General features: G+C 41.5%; 1 protein-coding gene across 1 annotated transcript in view; it reads right to left on the bottom strand.

Annotated features, from left to right (window-relative positions):
- Positions 1-21769, bottom strand: part of LOC117452247 (zinc finger protein 3-like) — a 55877-nt gene extending 34108 nt beyond the window's left edge. Inside the window, exon 1 of the mRNA XM_034090756.2 lies at positions 21170-21769. Coding sequence (XP_033946647.2) covers positions 21170-21554 — 385 coding nt within the window. The 5' untranslated portion in view covers positions 21555-21769. The remainder of the gene's footprint in view (positions 1-21169) is intronic.
- Between the last annotated feature and the right edge of the window lie 874 nt (positions 21770-22643).

The raw sequence follows: 22643 nt of genomic DNA, 5'->3' as shown, positions 1-22643 counted from the left end.
ACTTGTCTCTATTCTTGTTTTGCTCGATCTCAGTGCTGCATTTGATACTATCGACCATGATATCCTATTGCAAAGACTAGAGCACTTAGTTGGCATACAGGGAACTGCTTTAGGCTGGTCTAGGTCCTATCTATCTGAACGCTCTCAGTTTGTACGTGTTAACGATGAATCTTCCACGCAAACCAAAGTTAGCCATGGAGTGCCACAGGGCTCAGTGCTCGGACCTATTTTGTTCACATTGTATATGCTTCCGTTGGGCAATATTATAAGGAATCATTCTGTAAACTTTCATTGTTATGCGGATGATACTCAACTATACTTATCAATCAAGCCTGATGAAATTAATCATCTAAATACAATTCAAGACTGCCTTAAGGACTTAAAACGTGGATGACCTTAAACTTTTTGATGTTAAAACACGACCAAAACTGAAGTTATTGTACTTGGCCCGAAGAATCTACGAAACAAGTTATCTAAAGATATACTAACTATGGATGGCATTAATTTGGCCTCCAGTGAGACTGTAAGGAATCTTGGTGTTATATTTGATCAGGATTGATCCTTTAACGCCCACATAAAATCAATTTCCAAGGACCGCCTACTTCCATCTACGTAACATTGCAAAAATCAGGCATATCTTGCCTCAAAACGATGCAGAAACTAAGTCCATGCATTTGTTACTTCTAGGCTGGATTATTGTAACTCTTTATTATCAGGGGAGTACCAAGAAAGCAGTCAAGTCGCTTCAGCTGATTCAAATGCTGCGGCTCGTGTACTAACCAGAGTTAGGAAAAGGGAACCTCATTACTCCTGTTCTGGCTGCCTTACACTGGCTCCTATATAACACAGGATATAATTTAAAATTCTTCTTCTCGCCTACAAAGCCCTTAATGGGCAGGCGCCATCTTACCTTAAAAAAACTCATTATACCCTACTGTCCTACTAGGGCATTGCGTTCCAAGAATGCAGGGTTGTTGGGTTGTTCCTAGAATCTCTAAAAGTACAATGGGAGCCAGAGCATTTTCTTATCAAGCTCCACATTTGTTGGAATCAGCTTCCAGTTTGTGTTTAGGGCGGCAGACACCCTATCCGTTTTAAGAGTGCGCTTAAGACCTTCCTTTTGATAAAGCTTATAGTTTAGGGCTGATTAGATTCAGCCCTAGTTTTGCTGATATAGGCTTAGTTTGTCGGGGGGACATCTTACTTCTTCCTTCTCTCTGTCTATAACCTGTGTACCTCTCATGTTCCGATTAACCCAGCTTCCCCAAATGTCTTTCTTTTTGGTGTCTATATTCGCTGGGATCCGGAGTCATGGATTATCCTGCGGTCCTGTGTCCTGGATCGCGAGCGCTGGATCGCAAGTCGTGGCTGTGGTCCTGGATCATCGGTCCTGGATGGATATCCTCGTGGATTCATCTTCCTATTATACACACATGCATTTCCAAACATTTGGACTACCTATGTTGCAAATGTATTATCTTTTCAATTTACACACGGCATCTATTGCACGTCTGTCCATCCTGGGAGAGGGATCCCTCCTCTGTTGCTCTCCCTGAGGTTTCTCCCATTTTTCCCTTTAAACTGGGTTTTCTTCGAAGTTTTTTCCTTGTACGATGTGAGGGTCTAAGGACAGAGGGTGTCGTATTGTCATACTGATTATCTGTACACACTGTGAAGACCACTGAGACAAATGTAACATTTGTGATATTGGGCTATATAAATAAACATTGATTGAAGTAATGTGTTTTTTTTGGACGGACACTATCATTTACATTTTTTTACTATGTTCAATCTGAATTTACATTCAAATAAAAAAAATTCTATATTGATTCTGACTTTTCTACATCCAACTCACAGGTTTATCATTGAAGACTATTAATTTACCCCTTTTAGAAGGGAAGTTTAGTCATTTGTTCTGGGAATGTCATTTTCGAACCTGAGGCCTGAAAAACAGGCTCGTGGCTTAACAGGTTAAAAAGTAATAATGTAAAAAAAAAAGAAGAAGTTATGATATAATAAAAATATAATAAAAAATAAAAAAAGTTACACAATTTACAAAATACAGATCCTGTAACAGTTCTTAGGATTTAGCAGCCAGGTATATATTGCACAGTTATTAATGGCATAAATCTCACATATAGCACATAGTCGGTTGGTATTTAACCTGTTTAGCCCGGGCTGCTGCAACATCTTGCAAGAAACAGCGTCTGAGGGCTTCTTAACATTTAACAAACTATGAATACCCACTTAACGGGAAAAAACTAATTTTACCGAAACAAAACACAAGTCTAATGCCGAGCCTCTGAAATAGCACTAAGCGAAAGAGTGCTAACGCACTTGGCACATAACTCACTTTAGACATATTTTATACTTCATTGGATCTACACAAACAAGATATCATATGAAAGCTGAGATTCCACAGATTTCAATGATATATGTGTTAGAGCCAGAATTTAGATTTTATAAGAAAGGCCACCTAATTGTGACGTCTGTAGTCAACGCACTATAAAGCACTACAATTCCCACGGCGCCTGTGATAAAGCCACAGTGATGGGCAATCTGTTTGAGAAACGCCATAGAGGAACAAGTTTTTAACCCTACAAGTACCCTTTAAGTTATGAAGTTATATAAGCATTATTAAGAAAGAAAGAATACCTAAGTTGTTTATTATATTATTTGAGTTTTGCTTATTTATTTGAATATTATAAAGGCCTATTTGTGTTGTTGCATGCGCAAAAGTTTGTTATTTTATTTTGCAACATCATCTAAAACCAGGGGTGCCCAACCAATCTCCCCCGCGAGACTGGGGAGATTCCCAGTCGATTGCGAGATGTGTCTAAAAATAGAACAATATTCAGTTGTATCGTTAATGTCTATAACATAATCTTCCTGTGCCAGAATAATGCACTTGAACGCATCACAGCTTTGTGATTGGCTGGCGTGACCCCATGTGTCGGGGCGTGGCTTGTGGGCACTAGTTCGCTGACGTTGTCCGTGTCAACAGGAGTGACAGTCCGCACACACACAAGACCGCAATGGCAGAAGCAAGAAAGCCCCAAATATATCATTTTCACTCCGAGTGAGAGGATGATTATTTTTGTATCTATTCCAATTCAAAGTCCATCTGTCTCGTCTGCAATGCGAGCGTGGCTTTATCAAAGAAGGGTCTTTTAGGAGCGGCATTTCAAAACAGTGCAACAAACGCTACGAGACGGAATTCCCTCCTAATTCTGCCCTACGCTCCCAAAAGGGGAGGGGCCTGAGAGGACAGCTAATGCACAGCAGTCCATTATCACCAGGCCCAACAACAAGAGCAAGGCTGCTACCATAGCATCTTATCGTGTCAGTCACGTTCTTGCGAAACACATGACGTCTTTCAAGATGGCGAAGTTGTGAAAGAAGCATTCATGGAGGCTGCGACGCACTTTTGGGGGGACAGTAAAAATAACAGTAGCATTTCAACAGGTTTTTGATACAATAAAAAACTCAAGTTAGATACCGTTATTAATCAGCTGTAAGTTTAGTTTGTTTGAACTTATTCATTATAATTATTGTACAAAATGGTATAAGAATGCAAACATTAAGATCTGTTCTGTTTAAATTGATTATAGTCTATTATCAATTCAGGTTAAGAAACTAGTGTTGCTTGCATCCTATTTTAAAGGCATTTATTTTTATAATCTACTAAAATGCAACAAAAAAAAGGGTTTAATTCTATTAATTTTGTCTTTTTTATTGCATTCTGGCAGCAGATTCCTGCGTAGCTTCAGATCTGAGTTGTCTTATTAGTAAGCCTGATTTATACTTTTATAGCAACACTATTTTTATATAATGGCAAAGAAAGGGTTCAGAGTCTTTTCTTTTTTCCTGTGTCATATGCAGTGTTGGGACTAACGCGTTACTGTAACGCCGTTATTTTTGGCAGTAACTAGTACTCTAACGCATTACTTTTTAAATTCAGTAACTCAGTTACCGTTACTACATGGTGCGTTACTCCGTTAGTTTTTTTTATAGTCAACAGCCAGGTGAACAGAGATGAGAACTGTACTTAAGTACAGTACTTGAGTAAATGTACTTAAATACTTCCTGTGTCACATGCGGAGACGGGCTGTGGGCGTGTTTGTGTGTTTTACTAACAAGACTATCATGGCGGCGGCGAGCTCAAGTCTAGTTTCTCCACCTGGAGATATTCTCACTATTTCACTTTTGTCGAGCACAAAGAAAGAACGTTTTAGTTGAATGTGAGTTATGTCCTGGCGGGTCAAAGAGCATATCTACTGCCCAAACCAGTCATTCAAATCTCTTAAAACATCTGCAAAAACAACATGCTGGGACGAAGCTAGTAGCTAAGACCACAGAGACTCAGCCGACGCCACTCCACCTCCATCTGCACCTAAGCAACAGCGGCTGGATTTTAACCAAGGGACTGCTAGCCAGGGGAAAGTCGATAAAGCCATTGCACGGTATGTTGTAGAACACATGCAGGCTATTGCTACAGTGGAGTCACCCGCTTTCAGGGAGCTAGTTAGCATGATAGCATGTCCGGGCGGCACACGCATATGAAACGGAAAACTTTTTCCAACTACCTGGAGAAAGAATATACAAAAATGTAAAGCCAGCTAATATCGATGCTATCCAGATTGCATATAATGCATGTCAAGTTGATCAACAGATTGTATTATTCTCCAATGCAATAACAGTACTGAAATGAAGGCTCTAAGGGCATTAATATAATGGGAGCCCTTTTTTTTAAGTAACTAAAACGTTACTTTTCACAGTAACGCATTACTTTTTGGTGTAAGTAATCAGTAAAGTAACTGAGTTACTTTTTAAATGAAGTAACTAGTAATGGTAACTAGTTACTGGTTTTCAGTAACTAGCACAACACTGGTCATATGTGGCAGCACTGTTGAATGTTTCTTGAAAACATTACCCACTGTAGTATGTGACGTGTGGATAAACTCCAACTCTGTATCAACAACACTGTTGTGTAACTTCAGTTAAATACTTGTATGTGTGTAGATTAGAAAGAGGAAAGATAAAGGATCTGCAGTATTTTATGAAGTATTAATCGTACGAAGGTCAGTTGTATACAAGTAGAAGTGTGTATTTACCTGGTAGTAGGCTGTCAGTAATGGCTACGCCTCTCTATTTGGACTGGTAGATCTCGGCAGACTGGCAACTTTAAAAGTAGCTCTCGGTTCAAAAAAGGTTGGCCACCCCTGATCTAAACCATCGGAGGCATACTTGCAACCTTGAGACCTCAGAAATCGGGAGCATTTCAAAACCACCGTGGGGTGGGGTGCTAGTGGATCACTGGAGCTGTATTATATGCTTATTGTAGTTGTAAGTGCACTGTCTTGCGGCCTGAAGCACCATCCTTGATGGAGCATATGTGTGGGCTGGAAAGGAGTGAGCAGAGAGTAGAGTTGTCGGTTCTTGTTCTGTGACTATCTGCCTCACCTTCTCAGACTTTCAGTTGCGCACTACTAAGGAGACGTGTTACCATGGAAAACCAAACAATGGTAGCTGTATTAAAGTCCGAGTGGAAACTGTTCTGAGTAAATCTGATTTTGTCAGAAATCGGGAGAAATGCGGGAGAAATATGACCCCGGGAGGAAACCGGGAGAGGGCAATGACATCAGGAGTCTCCCGCGAAAATCGGGAGGGTTGACAAGTATGATCGGAGGCCAAGCAGCTCTTCAAACTGTGAGTAATTTAAGGGAAATAAACAAGTTAGAACTGTCTGTTGTTATGGAAATCTGAGACCCAACACTGTGGAGAGTACAAGTCAAATTGATCAAAACAAATAAATGGTGAATCAGACAGAGTTCTCTTTCTGGTTATTTATTTGAAGCTTCAAATACATAAGATACAATAAAAATAGACACAGGTCATTCAGAGTATAGGATAGTCTGCGTGAGTGTGCGTCTATTTTTGAGATGTCAAACTAAATGTCTGTGAACCTGCCTTATCTTTCTTACAGTGCAGACGCTTTTCTGCTTGCTCTTGCCTCGGCTTACTTTTTATGCTGATTTTCCTATTCTTATTCTCTGAAATTTTCGAGTAGCGGCTCTTGGACATTAACTTATCACTGGGACAGTTCATCTTCGTAAATAGACGGAGGATTTCAGCCATATTTCAACATTTTTACGACGACCTCAGTCTTACAGTAGTGTGACCTAGCAACAGCTAAAGCCTGGTAGGCTACTGCATGCTATTTAGCTTAAGCTAGTTGGTAGCAAAATGCCTCCGTTCTCTACAGATGACTTCCACAAACTTCTACAGAAGATGGCTGTGTTGGAAATGAAAATGCAACGGTTGGAAGTTAACGTGGAAGTGAATGGACTATGTTGTGGGAATTACACCACTTTACCAGTGTTGCAAAATAATGAAAAAGGGTATGCTAACTCACAGCTAGTTAGCAGCTACAAGGATTCCAAGGAACAGGAGGGCTGTGTACCGGGTAATAAATCTACAAGTGGTAGTCTTCCCTGGAACTCTCTGGGTGCAAAGCCTAAGAGTAAATCATTTTCATGGGATTTGGGAGGACGGATGACAGGCAGAACCCAGTGCTCAGAAATCTGTGATGCGACCGGCTGGCCTGCATTGTTATCACCCAGGAAGAGCGCCTCTTCAACCCCTGTTCCTACTAGGAAACAGCCGTGGACAGCTGCTAAAGGGAGAACTACAAACAATCCTTGTACTCTCCACAGTGTTGGGTCTCAGATTTCCATAACACTGTTTAAAAGGTCTAGTGGCTTGATGGAAAGACAAGGAAGGAAGCCACGACATTGTTAAAAACTCTCGTGACGGACAAATCCGTGTGGAATTAAATGGTTGCCACAATATTATAGAATCAATTAAATACTCTTGGAAATGAATGGATACGAGCAGATGTGAATCGTGAGTTTATAAATCACGCACTTCAAAGTGAACACGGAAGGACCGCATTGACATTCTGGATTGTGACAACATGGATTTCTGTGGAAAAAAGTGTTGTGCCGCATGTTGTGGATGTTGCAATACATTATAGTCTAATGCTGGAAGTGGAACACATTTTCAAATTCAAGGAGCGCATCTTGAAATGCGCTTTAATAATTGTGTCCATCTGACTTACTGCCGCAGATCCAAGCCGCACAATAACAAAGCACATTAAAATAAGGAAAGCTATTTACACGTGGATGTTAAACGACAATAAAGCATAACAATGGCTGAAAAGGAAAATGTGGAATCGAATGAAACTCCTATGGACCCAAACGTGAAGTGCCTGTGGAAAATGCTGACGTCAGACCAAAAAGAACAATACGACCTACAGAAAAGGCTTTAGAAGCTAAGCTGGTGCAGTTAATAAAAAAAAGGAAAACGAAATTGGGTCAAGTCTCAAGGGAAAACAATTAGATTGATTCACTCATGATTGATTATGGGAATATCATTGAGATGCAAAGTTGTCTTGGGGTTATTCAAATTCTCACTCAGTGCAAGAAATTCTGTGGGAGCAAGAACAAGACAGTGATCATGTTGACTGGTATCTCCCAAAAATAGAGTTTCAAGATGTGATGAAGAAATGGTTAGCTAGAGCTGCCCCCTTTGAGAATGTGCCTCCTTCTGACCATGACTCATATACTGCATATATGTCAAGTACACAAAGCAATATCAGTGGGCATGATAAGCAGAAAATGTAAAAGTTCCAGTGGCAGCAATAAATCTTCAACAGCTTCATCAGTAAGAAGAAAGGCAGAGGCAGAGAGCTGCGCTCATATCACGCACTGCTGCCTTATCACAGAAACACTCACTTGAAAAACAAGAAGCTGACCTGGAAGCAATGAAAGCCAATATCAGAGCTAAAATGGAAAAGCTTGAGCTTCAAACTGATATTGATGCTGCAACAGCCACAATTAAAACATTGGAAGCTTCTGAGGATGATGACTCTGATCTTGACCCTCGTGTGGGGGAGGAGCAGTGTGACAATGATGATTTCCAGGATGAAGAGAACCAAGGAAAAGCTGTGGAGAAGGATAATAAAAAGAGTTTCATAGACTCCAATTCAATTAACTCAAGTCATGCAGCCCCTATTGGTCATGTCCAAGTATTACAACCAAGGCCCACAACAAGGACAGCAGCATCAGCACAGCAGCATCACTCCATCCAGGTCAGACAAAGCACTCTGACAGAAAGCAATGACTTTATTCAAGTAATGCAGTGACCAAACGAAATCACTGAAATGCTAATGAATGAGCAACTCTTAACATTACTCCCATCCAGAGAAATACCCATCTTTAAAAAGGAGATCCATTACAGTACCTTTCATTCATCAAAATGTTCGAAAAATACAATAGAAGATAAAACTGACAATTACAAAGACTAGCTGTTCTTTCTAGAGCAGTATACAGAAGGCCAAGCTAAAGACTTGGTCACAAGTTGCCAATACATGGATTCTAAAAAGGCCTTTTTGGAAGCAAAAGACTGCTCATAGAGAACTATGGACATCAACTCCTAATCGCAGCAGCTTGTTTGGACAGAATGTTGAACTGGAATGCCATCAAGAGTGAAGACAGAAAAGCACTGCATTATTATGCTATCTTTCTTCGTGGATGTTGCAACACAATGGAAGATGTTGAGTTTTTGGATGAAATTAATAGCACATCAAACATGAGAAATGTGATCATGAAACTCCCATTTAAACGTAGGGACAAGTGGAGAACAACTGCATATATGCTTACTATGAACACAATAAGACAAGAGCAAAGTTTCCAATATTGGTCGACTTCATTGAAAAGCATGCACGCATTGTATCAGACCCCATGTTTGGAGACATACAGGATGTCATGCCAAAAAGGGATATTAAAGAGTACAAATCACCCAGCAATAAGCCTGCTCATGGTTATAAGGGAAGTAGTTTTGTTACTGTGACAAGCCCAGGAGTCAGTGAGGAGCAAAAACCTTTCCAAAACATCAAATCAGATGTTTTGTTTTGTTTTGTTTATCAAAGCAATGATAAACCTGTGAGTTGGATATAGAAACTCACAGGCATTACTGTTCAGAGGTGCTGTGTATTTTGTGCAGGAGAACATGTAACATGAACAAAACATTTCACAATGAAAAGATTGACTGCTTAAAAGCACAAGGAATTTGCTTTGGCTGTCTAACGAAAGGACATCTAAGCAAAGACTGTCAGAAAAGAATGAAATGTGAAGTTTGTTCAATGAAACATCCAACAATATTGCACATCTACAAGAAAAGGATTGAACCAAAAGGACAACTCCGATAAATACACCCAAGCAGCTTCTGTAAGCAGTGCATTAGTCTCTTTAAATGGCAGAAACCACACTGGGGCCGGTGGTCAACAAACCCTACCAATTATCCCAGTTCAAATGAAGTTGTCAAACTCGAACCAGACTGTGCAGACTTACGCATTTATGGATCAGGGAAGCACTGCAAGTTTCTGTACTGAAGCCCTTCAACGAGATTTGCATGCCAAGGGCAAGAGAACAAAAATTGTTTTAAAAACAATGTGTCAGGAGAAAATGATTGACACTTCCTTTGTCAAAGGTCTTGAAGTGAGTTGCATCGAAGGCAATGATTTGTATCAGCTGCCTAAAGTATACACACAAGAGAAAATTCCTGCTGGAAAAGAGCACATTCCCACTCAAGAGACCATAAATAAATGGAAATATCTAAGAGAAATTAAGTTGTCTGAATTGGATTGTAAGTAAAACAATAAAACATCATCATAGGAATCGTACAATGATAAATGAACACACAAGCCACGTGTTAAGAAGTCATAAAAGCACCAAAACATAATAACAACACAATGAAAACAAAACAAAAACGTAGTATAAAATAGAATAAAATCAAGCACACCGGTTACCCAAACAGGAATATCTTTATATTAGCTTTGAAGGAGTCAACAGAGTCAGCAGACAGTAGATGAGCGGGCAGAGCGTTCCATAGCTTAGGAGCCACGGCTTCGAACGCTCGGTCACCGCGGGTCTTAAGGTGGGTACGTGGGATAGACAGTAAATTGTGCATGAGTGACCTGAGTGGGCGGGCTGATGTATATGGATTAATTAGGTCAGCCACAAAAACAGAAGTCTGACCGTGCAATGCTCTGTAGATGAGAGTGATTTTGAACAAGCTACAGGGAGCCAGTGATGTGATCTGAGTATCGGGGTAATGTGGGACCGTTTATTTGACCGGGTGAGAAGTATTGCAGCTGCATTCTGGACTGCCTGCAGACGACAAAGAGCAGACATGCTGAGAGAGGAGAACAATGCGATGCAGTAGTCAATGCGAGATGAAATAAACGCATGTATAATCATTTCTAGGTCGGGTGTTGAAACTACAGATCTCAGTTCACTAATGTTTCGTAGGTGGAAGAAACAAGATCTCGTCAGTTGCTTAACATGGGTATCAAACGACGCGGATTGGTCAAATATTACCCCTAAGTTATGTAGTTTGGAGTTGGCAGCAGAGGAATATGGTCCAATACTTTTCAAAATCAGGGGCACAACCTTTTCTGGTGCAACAACCAGAACCTCCGTCTTATCAGCATTGAGTTGTAAGAAGTTATCTGCCGTCCAGTCCCTAATAGCACTTAGACATTCTAAGAGCCTAGATATCCTAAAAGCCTCACTAGGTTTGAATGAAATGTGGAGCTGGATATCGGCCGCGTATAAGTGATATGTAGTGTTAAATCTGTCCTAAGGGTAGCAAATATAGGGAGAATAACAGAGGCCCCAAAACCGAACCCTGCGGGACACCACAGGACAGTGGAGAGGAGTCTGACACAAAGTCTCCAATCGAGACGGTGAAACTTCTGTCAGCAAGATATGATGCAAACCAGTCTAGTGCTATGCAAGATATGCCCACCCAGTCACGTAACCTCTTGATCAGGATATGGTGGTCTACAGTGTCAAACGCAGAACTTAGGTCAAGAAGTACTAACACAGAGCAATCAACCACATCAGAAGCCATCAGGATGTTGTTAGAAACCCTCAGGAGAGCCGTTTCAGTGGAGTAGTGTTTCCGAAACCCAGACTGGAACTTTTCATAAATATTGTGCCTCTCCAATGCAGCAGTGAGTTGGTTGGCCACAACCTTCTCCAGAACTTTTGACAGAAAGGGTAGTTTTGATATATGCCTGTGGTTCACGGGCAGAGCCAGATCTAAGTTTGTTTTCTTTAATATGGGCTGAATAGCGGCATGCTTAAAATAGGAAGAGACATATCCTGTAGACAAGGAAGTATTAATAATAGCTGATACAGCACTGCCAATGGTTGGTAAGACTTTTAAAAATAGGGAAGTTGATATTACATCCAGAGGGCAGGAAGAAGGCTTCATTCATTCCATCAGGTCTTGTGAGTTGATAGGTTTGAATGAGCCAAGCACAGAATGGGATGGAGAGGGGCTAGACTTGCGCAGTTAAGTCCCAGGATGAATACTGTACCTGATAGATGCTACCTTATCTACAAAGAAGATAAGGAACTTGTTACAGTCATCTTTCGAAAGACATGGTAATGTAGATAATGGTGGTGAAACAATGTTATTAATTGTGTCAAATAACATCTAGGGATTTGTTTTTGAAGAAGAAAACAACTCAGCAAAGTAAGCAGTCTGGGCTTCTTTTACTAATGCATTAAAAGAGTACCTTAGATATTTGAGATGTAGGCGATGCACTTCCAGCCCAGTGGTTTTCCATAGTCGTTCTGTCCTGCGACACTTCCGTCTCAGGCAGCACACAGTGTCTGTCATCCATGGAGAAGTGTCCCAGATAGCCCTAGTCCTATCCTTTAGCGGTGCCACTTTGTCCAGCAATGTGGAGCAATGCTGATTAAAAAACTGAATTAAAAGCTCTACATCTTTCATATTATGGTGCATTTCCATTGCAGGGCCTCGCTCGAATTAGTACGGTATAGTTATCGGACCTGAAATAAAAACCGACTTTTCACAGCTCCGTAGAAGATTAAAAAGTTCCTCAAAATCATTTTTTTTGAGGAACTTTTTTTGGCGGCATTGAAGAATCGGATGTTTCTGGTTATGGTATCCCCGATTATTAATATGGTTGGAGCGAAAAGGGGACGAGGAGGTGCCGGTGATTGAAGATGTGGTGACCGAGCAGGAGAGTGTTGTGGTGAGACAGTAACAACTGGGCTGGGAGACGATTTCCCTGCCGGCTCAGGGCCCGGAAAACTTCCCGAGTGTCTCGGAACGGCCTCATTGAGGAGTTTACGATATGAAGAGGAGTTCGCCAGACGGGATGAGGGACGCCGAGTTGACTCTACAGTGGCCTGGGAAGCAGCACAAACGATGTCAGCTATTGGCGCAGAAGTTGCAGTGTCAGTGTCGCAGGAGCATCAGCTGGATGGACCGGATCATCAGACAGGGTCGTGAAGCGGTTTTGAAGGCTTAGGCGAGGCGTGAAGTCACCCCATTCAATAGGCTCCTGCGCACCACCTCAGACTACGACTGCTGATGGCCAGTTGTCAAGCAGTCGGAATGCCGTGGACAGGTGGAAGGATCCCACAGAACTGTGTCATGGATAGTTGCACTGAACGAGGCAAGCTGTTTAGACTGCACCAAGGCCACCTCCATGAGACCGGGCACGAGAGTCTTTGTCTTTCAGCTCATCAGAAAGCCATCGGATTTCCTGCTTAAGGTCTGTTATCTGTGTATTAGCTCTTTGAAGTAGCACATAATCCTCAGGGTGTTTCGATGGCATTCTTGAGTGTGAAAGGTTAGGGCAATTATTGTAACCTTTTTCTGCCGTAGCTTAGGAGAATAATCTGCCGGGGCCGCTCACTGCAGGCGTCAAATAAGATTTTCAAAGAGTGATTGATTTAAAACTCTGTCACAGTGTTTTGTCTGTGCATGTTCCAGCTCCCTTAGATTTAGAACTGAACTAAAGGAGACCTGAATCAATGTTTTCAGAGCAGCGTCACTTAAGATACAGTATGAGCATGCAGGGTGTTATTTACAGCAGCAGTCTTTGGGTCAAAATGCTAAATTACTTTCCTATAAGCAACCCGATTGTGAAATGCAAACAAATGCACCAAAGCTAATGGAGCCGTGGAAAATAATAAACAGTCAAAATAGAGGACCCTTTGCTGTCAAGACAGTCCTAGGTTGGGTTGTGAATAGACTGAATCAGGAAACCACTGAATCTGAGAATACTTCATGTGCTGTTGTTAATCGGATATCAGTGACATATTTAGGTGAGCTGCTGGTGCAGCAATACAATCATGACTTTCCAGAGAAAGATTGTGATGAGAAGAAAGAGATGTCAGTTGAAGACAAGCAATTCTTAAAGATCATGTCAGATTCAGCTGAAATCAAAGATGGACATTATCAGCTTGAACTTCCATTCAAACAGAAGAATATCATGATGCCAAACAATCATAAACTTGCAGAGCAGAGAGCAGAATCATTAAAACGGAAATTCAAAAGGAACAAAGTTTTCCATGATGAATATAAAACATTCTTGGAGGCTGTGATAGCAAAAGGTCACGCTCAGCTACTGCCCCAAGAGCAGCTCAAACCTGAGAGTGGAAAGGTGTGGTACATACCACATCATGGGGTTCATCACCCAAAGAAGGGCAATATTTGCGTAGTGTTCGATTGTTCTGCATCTTATCAAGGATATTCATTAAATGACAAGCTTATTCAGGGTCTCAATCTTACCAACACGCTGTTTGGTGTGCTCATTCGATTCAGACAAGAACAAATAGCTTTCGTGGCTGATGTCGAGGGGATGTACCATCAGGTCAAGGTGGCTCCTGCCGATCAAGATTATCTTCGCTTTCTTTGGTGGCCAGGAGGAGATGTCAGTTTACCTCTCGCTGAGTACAGGATGACATCTATTTGGTGCCACTTCATCAGCAAGTTGTGCAACCTATGCTCTCATTAAAACCGCTGAAGACAACAAAGATGATTTCTCTGCAGAAGCTGTTGACACTGTCAGAAGACATTTCTATGTTGATGACTGCTTAAAATGTGTCGCTGCTGCTGATCAAGCTGTGAAGTTATGTGAACAACTCAAGGATCTTTGTGCAAAGGGAGATTTCAATCCGACAAAGTGGACAAGCAACAGTAAAACTGTGCTGGCCTCCATCCTAAAGAGTGAAAACCCCAAAAAGGTAAAGAAAAAACCTGGACTTAGAGATCCAAGACAATCTTCCAATAGAACGAGCCCTATGGATACAGTGGCATGTGGAGGAAGATGTTTTCAAGTTTCAAGTCTGCTTAAAATCTCAACCAGCCACAAGGAGAGGCATCCTTTCAACAGTCTGCTCTGTGTATGACCCACTTTCACCATTTATCTTCACTGCAAAGCATGTCCTACAAGAGTTGTGCAAACTCAATTGTGGGTGGGACGAAGAAATCCCAGAGGCTCTCAAGAAACAGTGGCAAAGATGGCTCTTGGGATTAAAGCAGATAGAAAGCTTCAAGATTGATCGATGTATCAAACCAAAGAATTATGGACAATTTCAATCTGCACAATTGCACCATTTCAGTAAAGCAAGCGAGATTGGATACGGTGTTGTCACCTACCTTAAGATGACAAATGAAGATGAAGACGTTCACATATCCTTCATGTCAGGAAAGTCATGTGTCGTGCCTCAAGATTGGAGCTGACAGCAGCAGTACTGGCAGTACGCATGGACAAGATGATCAGAACCGAGCTGCAAATCGGTCTTCTGGACTGACAGTACATCTGTTCTGAGATACATCATGAATGAAACGCTAAGGTTTCAGACATGTGTAGCCAACATAATAAGTCTTAGAAGAGAAGCAACTGCAACATCACAGTGGAAATACATCAACACTAAACTGAATCCAGCAGATTATGCATCTCGGGGATTGACAGCAGAATCGTTCTTGAAATGTGAGACTTGGATAAATGGTCCATTGTTTCTGAAAAAACCTGAGGACAAATGGCCTGAGTTTCTGGACACACTTAAAGTGGTCAATGACAGCTATCCTGATGATCCAGAGGTGAAGAAGGAAAAATTAAATGTGAACCCAACCATTGCAACTGACCTAAATGCCACAAGCAAGCTAGTGCATCACTACTCTGACTGGAGGAAACTGAAAAGATCCTGGATCTGGAGGACTGATTCGGAGTGTTCTTCTTAAGACAAAAACCAACACGCTGGAAAGACCAATAAGCAAAATATGCCTACTGGTGCCTGCCTTAGAATAAGGAAATAACTGAAGATGGACAATTAAGACACCCTGTCTATCTCAAATAGAACATGAAGACTGACCTGTCTGGCTCCTTTAGAATGTTTGTTTATTGTTATTAAAGATACCCATAACAATAGGGGCCTGTATGTTAGAGCCAGTATTTTTATTTTTATAAGAAAGGCCACCTAATCCCTACGTATGTAGTCAACGCACTAGAAAGGACTACAATTCCCACGGCGCCTGCGCTAAAGCCACAGTGATGGGACACCTGTTTTGAGAGACGCCGTAGAGGAACAGTTTTTAACCCTACACTTTCACATACAAATCGTACAAGTACCTTTGAAGTTATATAAGCATCATATCGCTCTTCATGCCAACGCTTATTCCTCGTGTCTATCACTCCCTGCCGTCAATTATTTTTCACATACACAGCGAAAAGATTGTTCTGCTCTGGTTTTGTGTTTCTGCCATCTCCGTTGCTCAGCCGATTATGTCTGGCTGCTGTTTAGCTCCTAGCCTCTGCCATCCTGCCATTAGCAAAACGAGCTCACCGTCGTGCTCTGCTATCCGTGGAATCCCCGCTCCGGAATACCCTGACTGGGATCCTCTCTGCCACGCTCCCAGGACTATCCACAAACCCTCCCTCTGTCCTGCCCCCTCAACTGGGGTGTTTTCCATCCGGTCCAGTTTCTACCAGGCTAATGGTGCTAGCTGCTAGCTGGCTCGCTGTTTTTCCCACATGCCCCACCCCGGAACCTACAGTCTTCAGACTCTGGCCCCCCACACCAACCTGTGAACCTTCGGGGTTAGAGCCTTCAGTATGGCAGCCCCCACTCTCTGGAACGCTCTCCCTGCGGAGATTGACAACATCCCCACGCTTGACGCCTTCAAAAAGGGTCCTCAAGTCAAGGACTTTGGCCCCAAATCTATTCGTTGTTTTGTCTTTCCAACTGTTCATCTGACTGCCTTTTGTTATGTTTGTTTATACTCCTGTTCTTCCTTGTAAAGCGACCTTGTGGCCAGCCATAGGCACACCTGTGCAATAATCATGCTGTCTAATCAGCATATTGATATGCCACACCTGTGAGGTGGGATGGATTATCTCGGCAAAGGAGAAGTGCTCACTATCACAGATTTTTTCAGATTTGTGAACAATATTTGAGAGAAATGGTTATTTTGTGTATATAGAAAATGTTTTAGATCTTTGAGTTCATCTCATGAAAAATGTGAGCAAAAACAAAAGTGTTGCATTTATATTTTTGTTCAGTGTATGTATGTACATCACTATGTATGTACTGTATAATGTACACATGTAGAGTTGTAGAAAATACATGGTGCACAGACAGTACAGTAAACTCTGACTGTTCAGTCACTACAGTGTATACTGTATAGTAGGTGTGTAACAGTGTAATGCGTATAGTCTACTCTACACTCTACCTTTCAGCAACGTTTTAGGGGTTTAGGCTCAGTCAGCTCAGGGACTGTTTGGTTACTTTAGTTTGGTAAATGAAATAAATGTTTGAACTTTGTAGTAGTTCACTGTAGTTGCTGTCATAAGTCATTTGTAGACTAAGTGGCAAAAAGTGTTTTTTTTACATTTGTACTTTGTAGAGAACTGTAGACACACGTTGGAAGGGAGCACAATAAACCTGACAAGTTTGAATTTGAGTTGATTATGCGTTTATTTTCTATTGATAATTAGCTCACAATAAGTTCACTTTAGTTACTCACACAACTTGACACCAGCCATGGGTTCAGGTCCGGACTTATAAGTCCGGACCATTTTTACCTAAACAAAGCACAAGTCTCACAAGAAGCGTCTAACTTAGCCCTGAGCGAAAATATGCTAACACACTTGGCACAGAATACCCTTATTACTTATCGTAACTGCACATACAAGATATCCGATTAAAGCTGAGATTCCACAGATTATATAGATATTGGTATCATCACTGAGCGATCAGATTACATTTTTTTTGATCAATTTTTTTGTAATTAATATTATTAATAACAACATGTGCATAGACATTTTTCAGGGGCGGACTAGCCATCTGTATAATTTCCCCGCAACGAGGCTCCCCCTTTGACAACAAATTTCATTTATTCGAGAAACTTTTATACAGGTTAGTTTACAGTAATATTCACATTAATCAGTCTGTTTATATTCACTGCTATGTAACTGTAACCTGAGAACTAGAGATGTCCCGATCCGATCACGTGATCGGGGATCGGAGCCGATCACGTGATTTTCAAAAAATCGGGGATCGGGATTTTTTATTTTTATAAAATATTTTTTTATTTATTTAATGTTACAAAACAAAAATGACCATGTTCACGTCTTAAAGTCATCCTGAGGACTTAGTTTTGGTTTAAAATGACACAACATCATGTATGTGTTGCTTTCTTTGGGCTTATTTTCATAGACCTGGTTGCTTATTCCTCTCAAAGCTGGCAACAGAGTGGGCGCAGTGTTTAATAGTAGCAGTAAGCTAACGAGAGGCTACGTTCAGCTGGTGACTCGGGAGTCGGGACAGAGAAAATGTCAGGAGTTTGGAAGTATTATGAAATTGAAAGCGAAGGCAGTGTAACAGCCAGATGCAATGTTTGCAAGGCAGAGGTTCCGCGTGGTGGAAAGAACAGAGCTACGTTCAACACGACCAATCTAATACGCCACCTGAGAAACAAACACCAACAACAACACGACGAGCACACAGCGGCCACTCAGGGAACGGCACTGAAACAACCGACACTTTCAGAGACTTTTAAAAGGAAAGAGAAACTGCCCCAGAACAGAGAAAAGGCCAACAATAACAGCCAAGATAGCTGAATTCATCGCGTTGGATGACCAGCTGTTATCTGTTACCTTTTTTTTTTCTTAATGCATTGCATAAAGATCGGAAAAAATCGGTATCGGCAGATTGTCAAAATCAAATGATCGGAATCGGATCGGGAGCAAGAAAAGGTGATCGGGACATCCCTACTGAGAACCACTGAAGCTACAACAGTCCAACTTTTAAAAACAGTTCTTGTTGAGAAAAACAAGCATATCTGCCTTCTCAGGCATACCAGGAAGAAATTTTTGAACATTTTAAAGTAAAATGCTTCAATCTGGTGCACTTTAAGCAGAATTACTAGAGACTAGATCTAGGGGGTACAACTCTAAACACCCATATGAAAAAGATCGGTTTACATTTTAATAATTAAATAAGTATGTGAACATAACCAGTAACCTACCATAGCCAATAACAAATACATGTAACGTATTTTATTTGTGTTGCATTCATATCTTATTTTACTATTTTATTCATGCATATGTTTTTATCTCTCCAGTTTAAAACGATATGTCAGGTTTACTGTCCTATAGTATACATTGGAATGATTTCAAACCTGTTTTATCCCAATAATTATAAAGGAGTGCCTTGGAAATATGTGTTTACATAAATTGTGATCAAAACGTTTGAGACCCACTGAGATAACTTAGACTAAAGTGAACTATCTAAACACTCAGAGTCCTTTACCTCACTGAGCTGAAGTTATCAGCCTCAGTCTGACTGGAGAGGACTCTCCTCCACATCATTGTAGAAACATCTTCTTCTTCTATCCGTTAGAGCCGCTAGCACCAGATGCTAATAACAACAGCGCGTACCGGTGCACCCTCCCTTTCGCCCACGCTCACTCACTCGCACTTTGGCTGTGAGCTGCGGGCGCCAGATAAGCCAACATCCTCCATTTTCATCACTTACAGCGCCCATCGTACAGGGCAAATGAAAAGTGTAACCGGGATGAAAAGGGTGTTACATTTACTTAATTATGAATGTTGTTACATCAAGGCCGAAAATTAGGATGAGCCCCAACGGTCAAAACGTTTTGTTTCCCTCCCGGAGCTGTCAGCGTAGCGCCTCCACAGATCTGGCGCCCTAGGCGAACATGGTTACGCTGTAGGAAGTGTAGGTACAATGCTACATTTCCCTCCCCGCTGCAGTCATACAGTAGGCTACGGAGAGCGGCGAGAAACATTTCCTCAGGCATGGAAAAGCGGAACCGAAATTCACATTTCTAACCCCCTAAACGCACCAGGAGCGTCTGCGCCGCGCTGCACTGTGGCTGCGCCACGCTGCGACCTCCTCTTGCGACCTAACACACCAGGCGCGTTTCAAAACGTTGCGGAAGCGGAGCATCGTGTGTGCAGCCTTGCAGTTGTTGTTGATTTTGGAATATTTCCTGGACATTTGTAGTTCTACAAGTAAGTAGGCTACGTAGTTAAATGGTTTATGTTTGTGTCTGTTTAAATCGGGTTTATTGTTGTTATTTCCTATGTTGTTGTTGTTGACTACAGACACAGTTAATAATAATTGTAATATTCCAGTTATAAACGACATGAATCAAAGATGTGTTGCTGTATTTTAGTGGTAAAAAAATATGCATTCATCATCATAATTATTGTATATATATATATATATATATATATATAATTTACAGTGCCTGTAAATCGGAGGAGAACGCTGGCATGTATTCTCCTACTTGAAAGACGGTGGTGGGGGGGGGGAGGAGAAGGAGCCGGTTTTGGGTGCACCCCCTCAACCAGCAAAGCAGACAAGGTGATTTTCATCACTTCCTGCCTGCGCCGCGTCAAAAATAGGATTCATCCTATATTTTAGAAATTCCTTGCGGCGAGGAGCTCCTGGGACGCTTCGAGCGGAATAGCGCTGGTGGAATAGCACCCATTGACTAGAGTGGCCGCGATCTTTGTGAACGCCGCGGCGCGGCCGTAACGCAGCGCAGAAGCTCCTGGTGCGTTTAGGGGGTAAATGATGCCGTTGGAATCGAAATGTTGGAACCGGTTCCGAACCGGAACCGGTTCTCGGTACCCAACCCTAGTTATGTATGCCGTAATCTTCCTCCAGAAGAACCGTTAGGCCTTTTGCAGCATACCTGTATGCCCCACCTGTGTTGCTCTGTACCACTGTATTTTTAAGAGTATCGTTAAAGGACCGGATCGATAAGCGGTAACCGTTAAAACCTTAACGATACCCATCCCTAATAACAAACTAAATAAAGCGTTAATGCCCTGGAAGTGGCAACTAGCTTTGGTTTTATATTTGATTACATTAATGTTATTTGAGATTTATAAGAAATATTTGAAATGCTACTCTGTAAAGGGAATAGGCCTACTACTTTTAAAAAATAACCTTATTTGTTTAAAATAAAAGTAAGCAATACACTACTTTTGAATTCATTATTGAATTGTGTGTATAACAATGCAATTAATCGCAGACAAACAGAAGTGTTATCAAATAGTTTAACGTGTTACCAAAGACTTTACAGCAGGGGTGTCCAAACTGTTTTCACCAAGGGCCACACACAGAAAAATATACGAAGGTCTGGGCAACTCATAAAGGTGAGGTATATCGCCTCATCAGTTAAGTTAAGATAGCAACATGTAGGTAAATTAGGCTCGACACATGAATATGCTTTAAGAAAAAAACCACCTACATCACAGCTCTCTATTGGGTTTCATTTATCTTGTTGGCAGCTCATCCCTTAACACAGAAGTCTCAGAGTGATTATAATAAGATAAAATATGAAGGGTCTATTTCAAGCTTGTTATGTAAATAAGTTGTAATAAGTTGGCTTTTTTGTATCAACTAAGATTTGTTAGAAAATGTTAACATGAATTTTCTGAATTTACTTTAAAAGTGGGCTTATTAAAAGCACTTTGAATCGCCACGTGCTGAAAAGTGCTATATAAATAAAATGGCCTTGCCTTATTAAAAACATGAATACTGTGTAATATATTTGTACATTTATATTTAAGACGTACAATATAAGAGAAGCACAAGTTTCATTTTTGGGCCATATTTCATTATAACGTTTTGAATTAGCTGAGGGCCGATTCAAAATGGCCAGGGGCCTCATTTGGCCCCCGGGCCGTAGTTTGGACACCCCTGGTTTAAAGTGTAAATTAAGAGTAATGGGAACAGACCTGCTCTGTGTATCCGAAGCTGAGGCTGTAAAACAGCGTCCAGTAGTTTCTGGAGTCTCTCGTTCTCCTCTTTGGAAAGAGACAGCTCCTCCTCGTGTTCTGCTATCGTTTTTGCAAACAAAGAACATATATCTTCTGCTCTGTGTACCCGAAGCTGAGTCTGTAAAACAGCGTCCAGTAGTTTCTGGAGTCTCTCGTTCTCCTCTTTGGAAAGAGACAGCTCCTCCTCGAGTTCTGCTATCGTTTTTTCAATCAGAGCAAATATCTCTTCAGCAGCAGCAGTGAATCGCTGCTTCTTCAACGACAGCAGCATTTGGACTTTACTCATGTTTACTAGATCACCTTTTCCTGCTAACTCCGTTAAACACACCGTTTCTCTCCTCATCAAACTCTCAAGCTGACTAGTGTTGCTAACGTGTTTCCAGCTAGCATGCTAAGCTAGCTCATATAGTCCGAGGTAAACGCTCCAGAAAAAAGAGCACAGAGTCCATTCGGAGATTTATCCAGACACACAGATGATGGATCAGTAGTGCTGGAGCTCACACACACTTTATCGGGAACAGAGAGAGAGGGAACCGTAGCGCCGAGATACCACATGGATCCAGGTTCTTCTTCTTCTTCTTCTCTCAGTTTTTGGCGGATTGCAAACAACTTTAAGCTGCATACCGCCACCTACTGTACAATAATGTGTATCACCATATCATCCTATCACCACTTGTGGATTCATACCACTGTATTTACGTTGTTTTAAATTCTTCCAATCAATCCGGTTTCGCTCAAATATTTAATAATGGCCTCCCTGGTAGCTCTTACCCCCTCACCTTCTGTTCCCAGTGTCCCCATCAGGCTCCATTCCCTTCCTGCTCTCTGACCCTGTCTCTTAGGTGTTCCCTCTCTGTTTTGTACATGTTGCAGTGTAATATGATGTGTTCCACATTTTCTTTCACCCCACACACCCTGCATTCTTCAACTTCGCTTTTTCTATTATAAACATTGTGCCGTTTAATCCTGTATGATCCAATCTGAGTCTAGTGATGATGATCTCCTCCCGTCTGTTCCTTTATGTATGTTATGACTGATTTCTGTAACTTGTGGCATCTCCTCCCTTTCTGATCTTCCTCCCACCTTTTCTGCCATATTTCCATACACTTCTTCTTAATTATTGCTTTTCCTTCTCCTTTCCCCAAGTGAAACTGCTATTGTTATTTCCTTTTGTGATGCATCCTTTGCTAAGGTATCAGCATGCTCATTCCCTTGAACCCCCTCATGTGCAGGCACCCAGCATATCTGCACATCTATGCCCCTCCTCTTAAGTCTCAGTAAGCAATGGTCAAGTTCAATGATTACATCTTCTCTCACAGTTATTGTCGACTGTTTGCTTTCCAAAGCAGATAGTGAGTCTGTGCATATCACCACCCTATCTGACCTCTTCAACCCATTGCCAATAATTGCTGTGAGTATTTCTGCTGTATAA

This window comes from Pseudochaenichthys georgianus, chromosome 9, assembly GCF_902827115.2.
Source record: "Pseudochaenichthys georgianus chromosome 9, fPseGeo1.2, whole genome shotgun sequence".
In the NCBI taxonomy this organism is placed as follows: domain Eukaryota; kingdom Metazoa; phylum Chordata; class Actinopteri; order Perciformes; family Channichthyidae; genus Pseudochaenichthys; species Pseudochaenichthys georgianus.
This window is presented reverse-complemented; position numbering and strand designations above follow the sequence as displayed.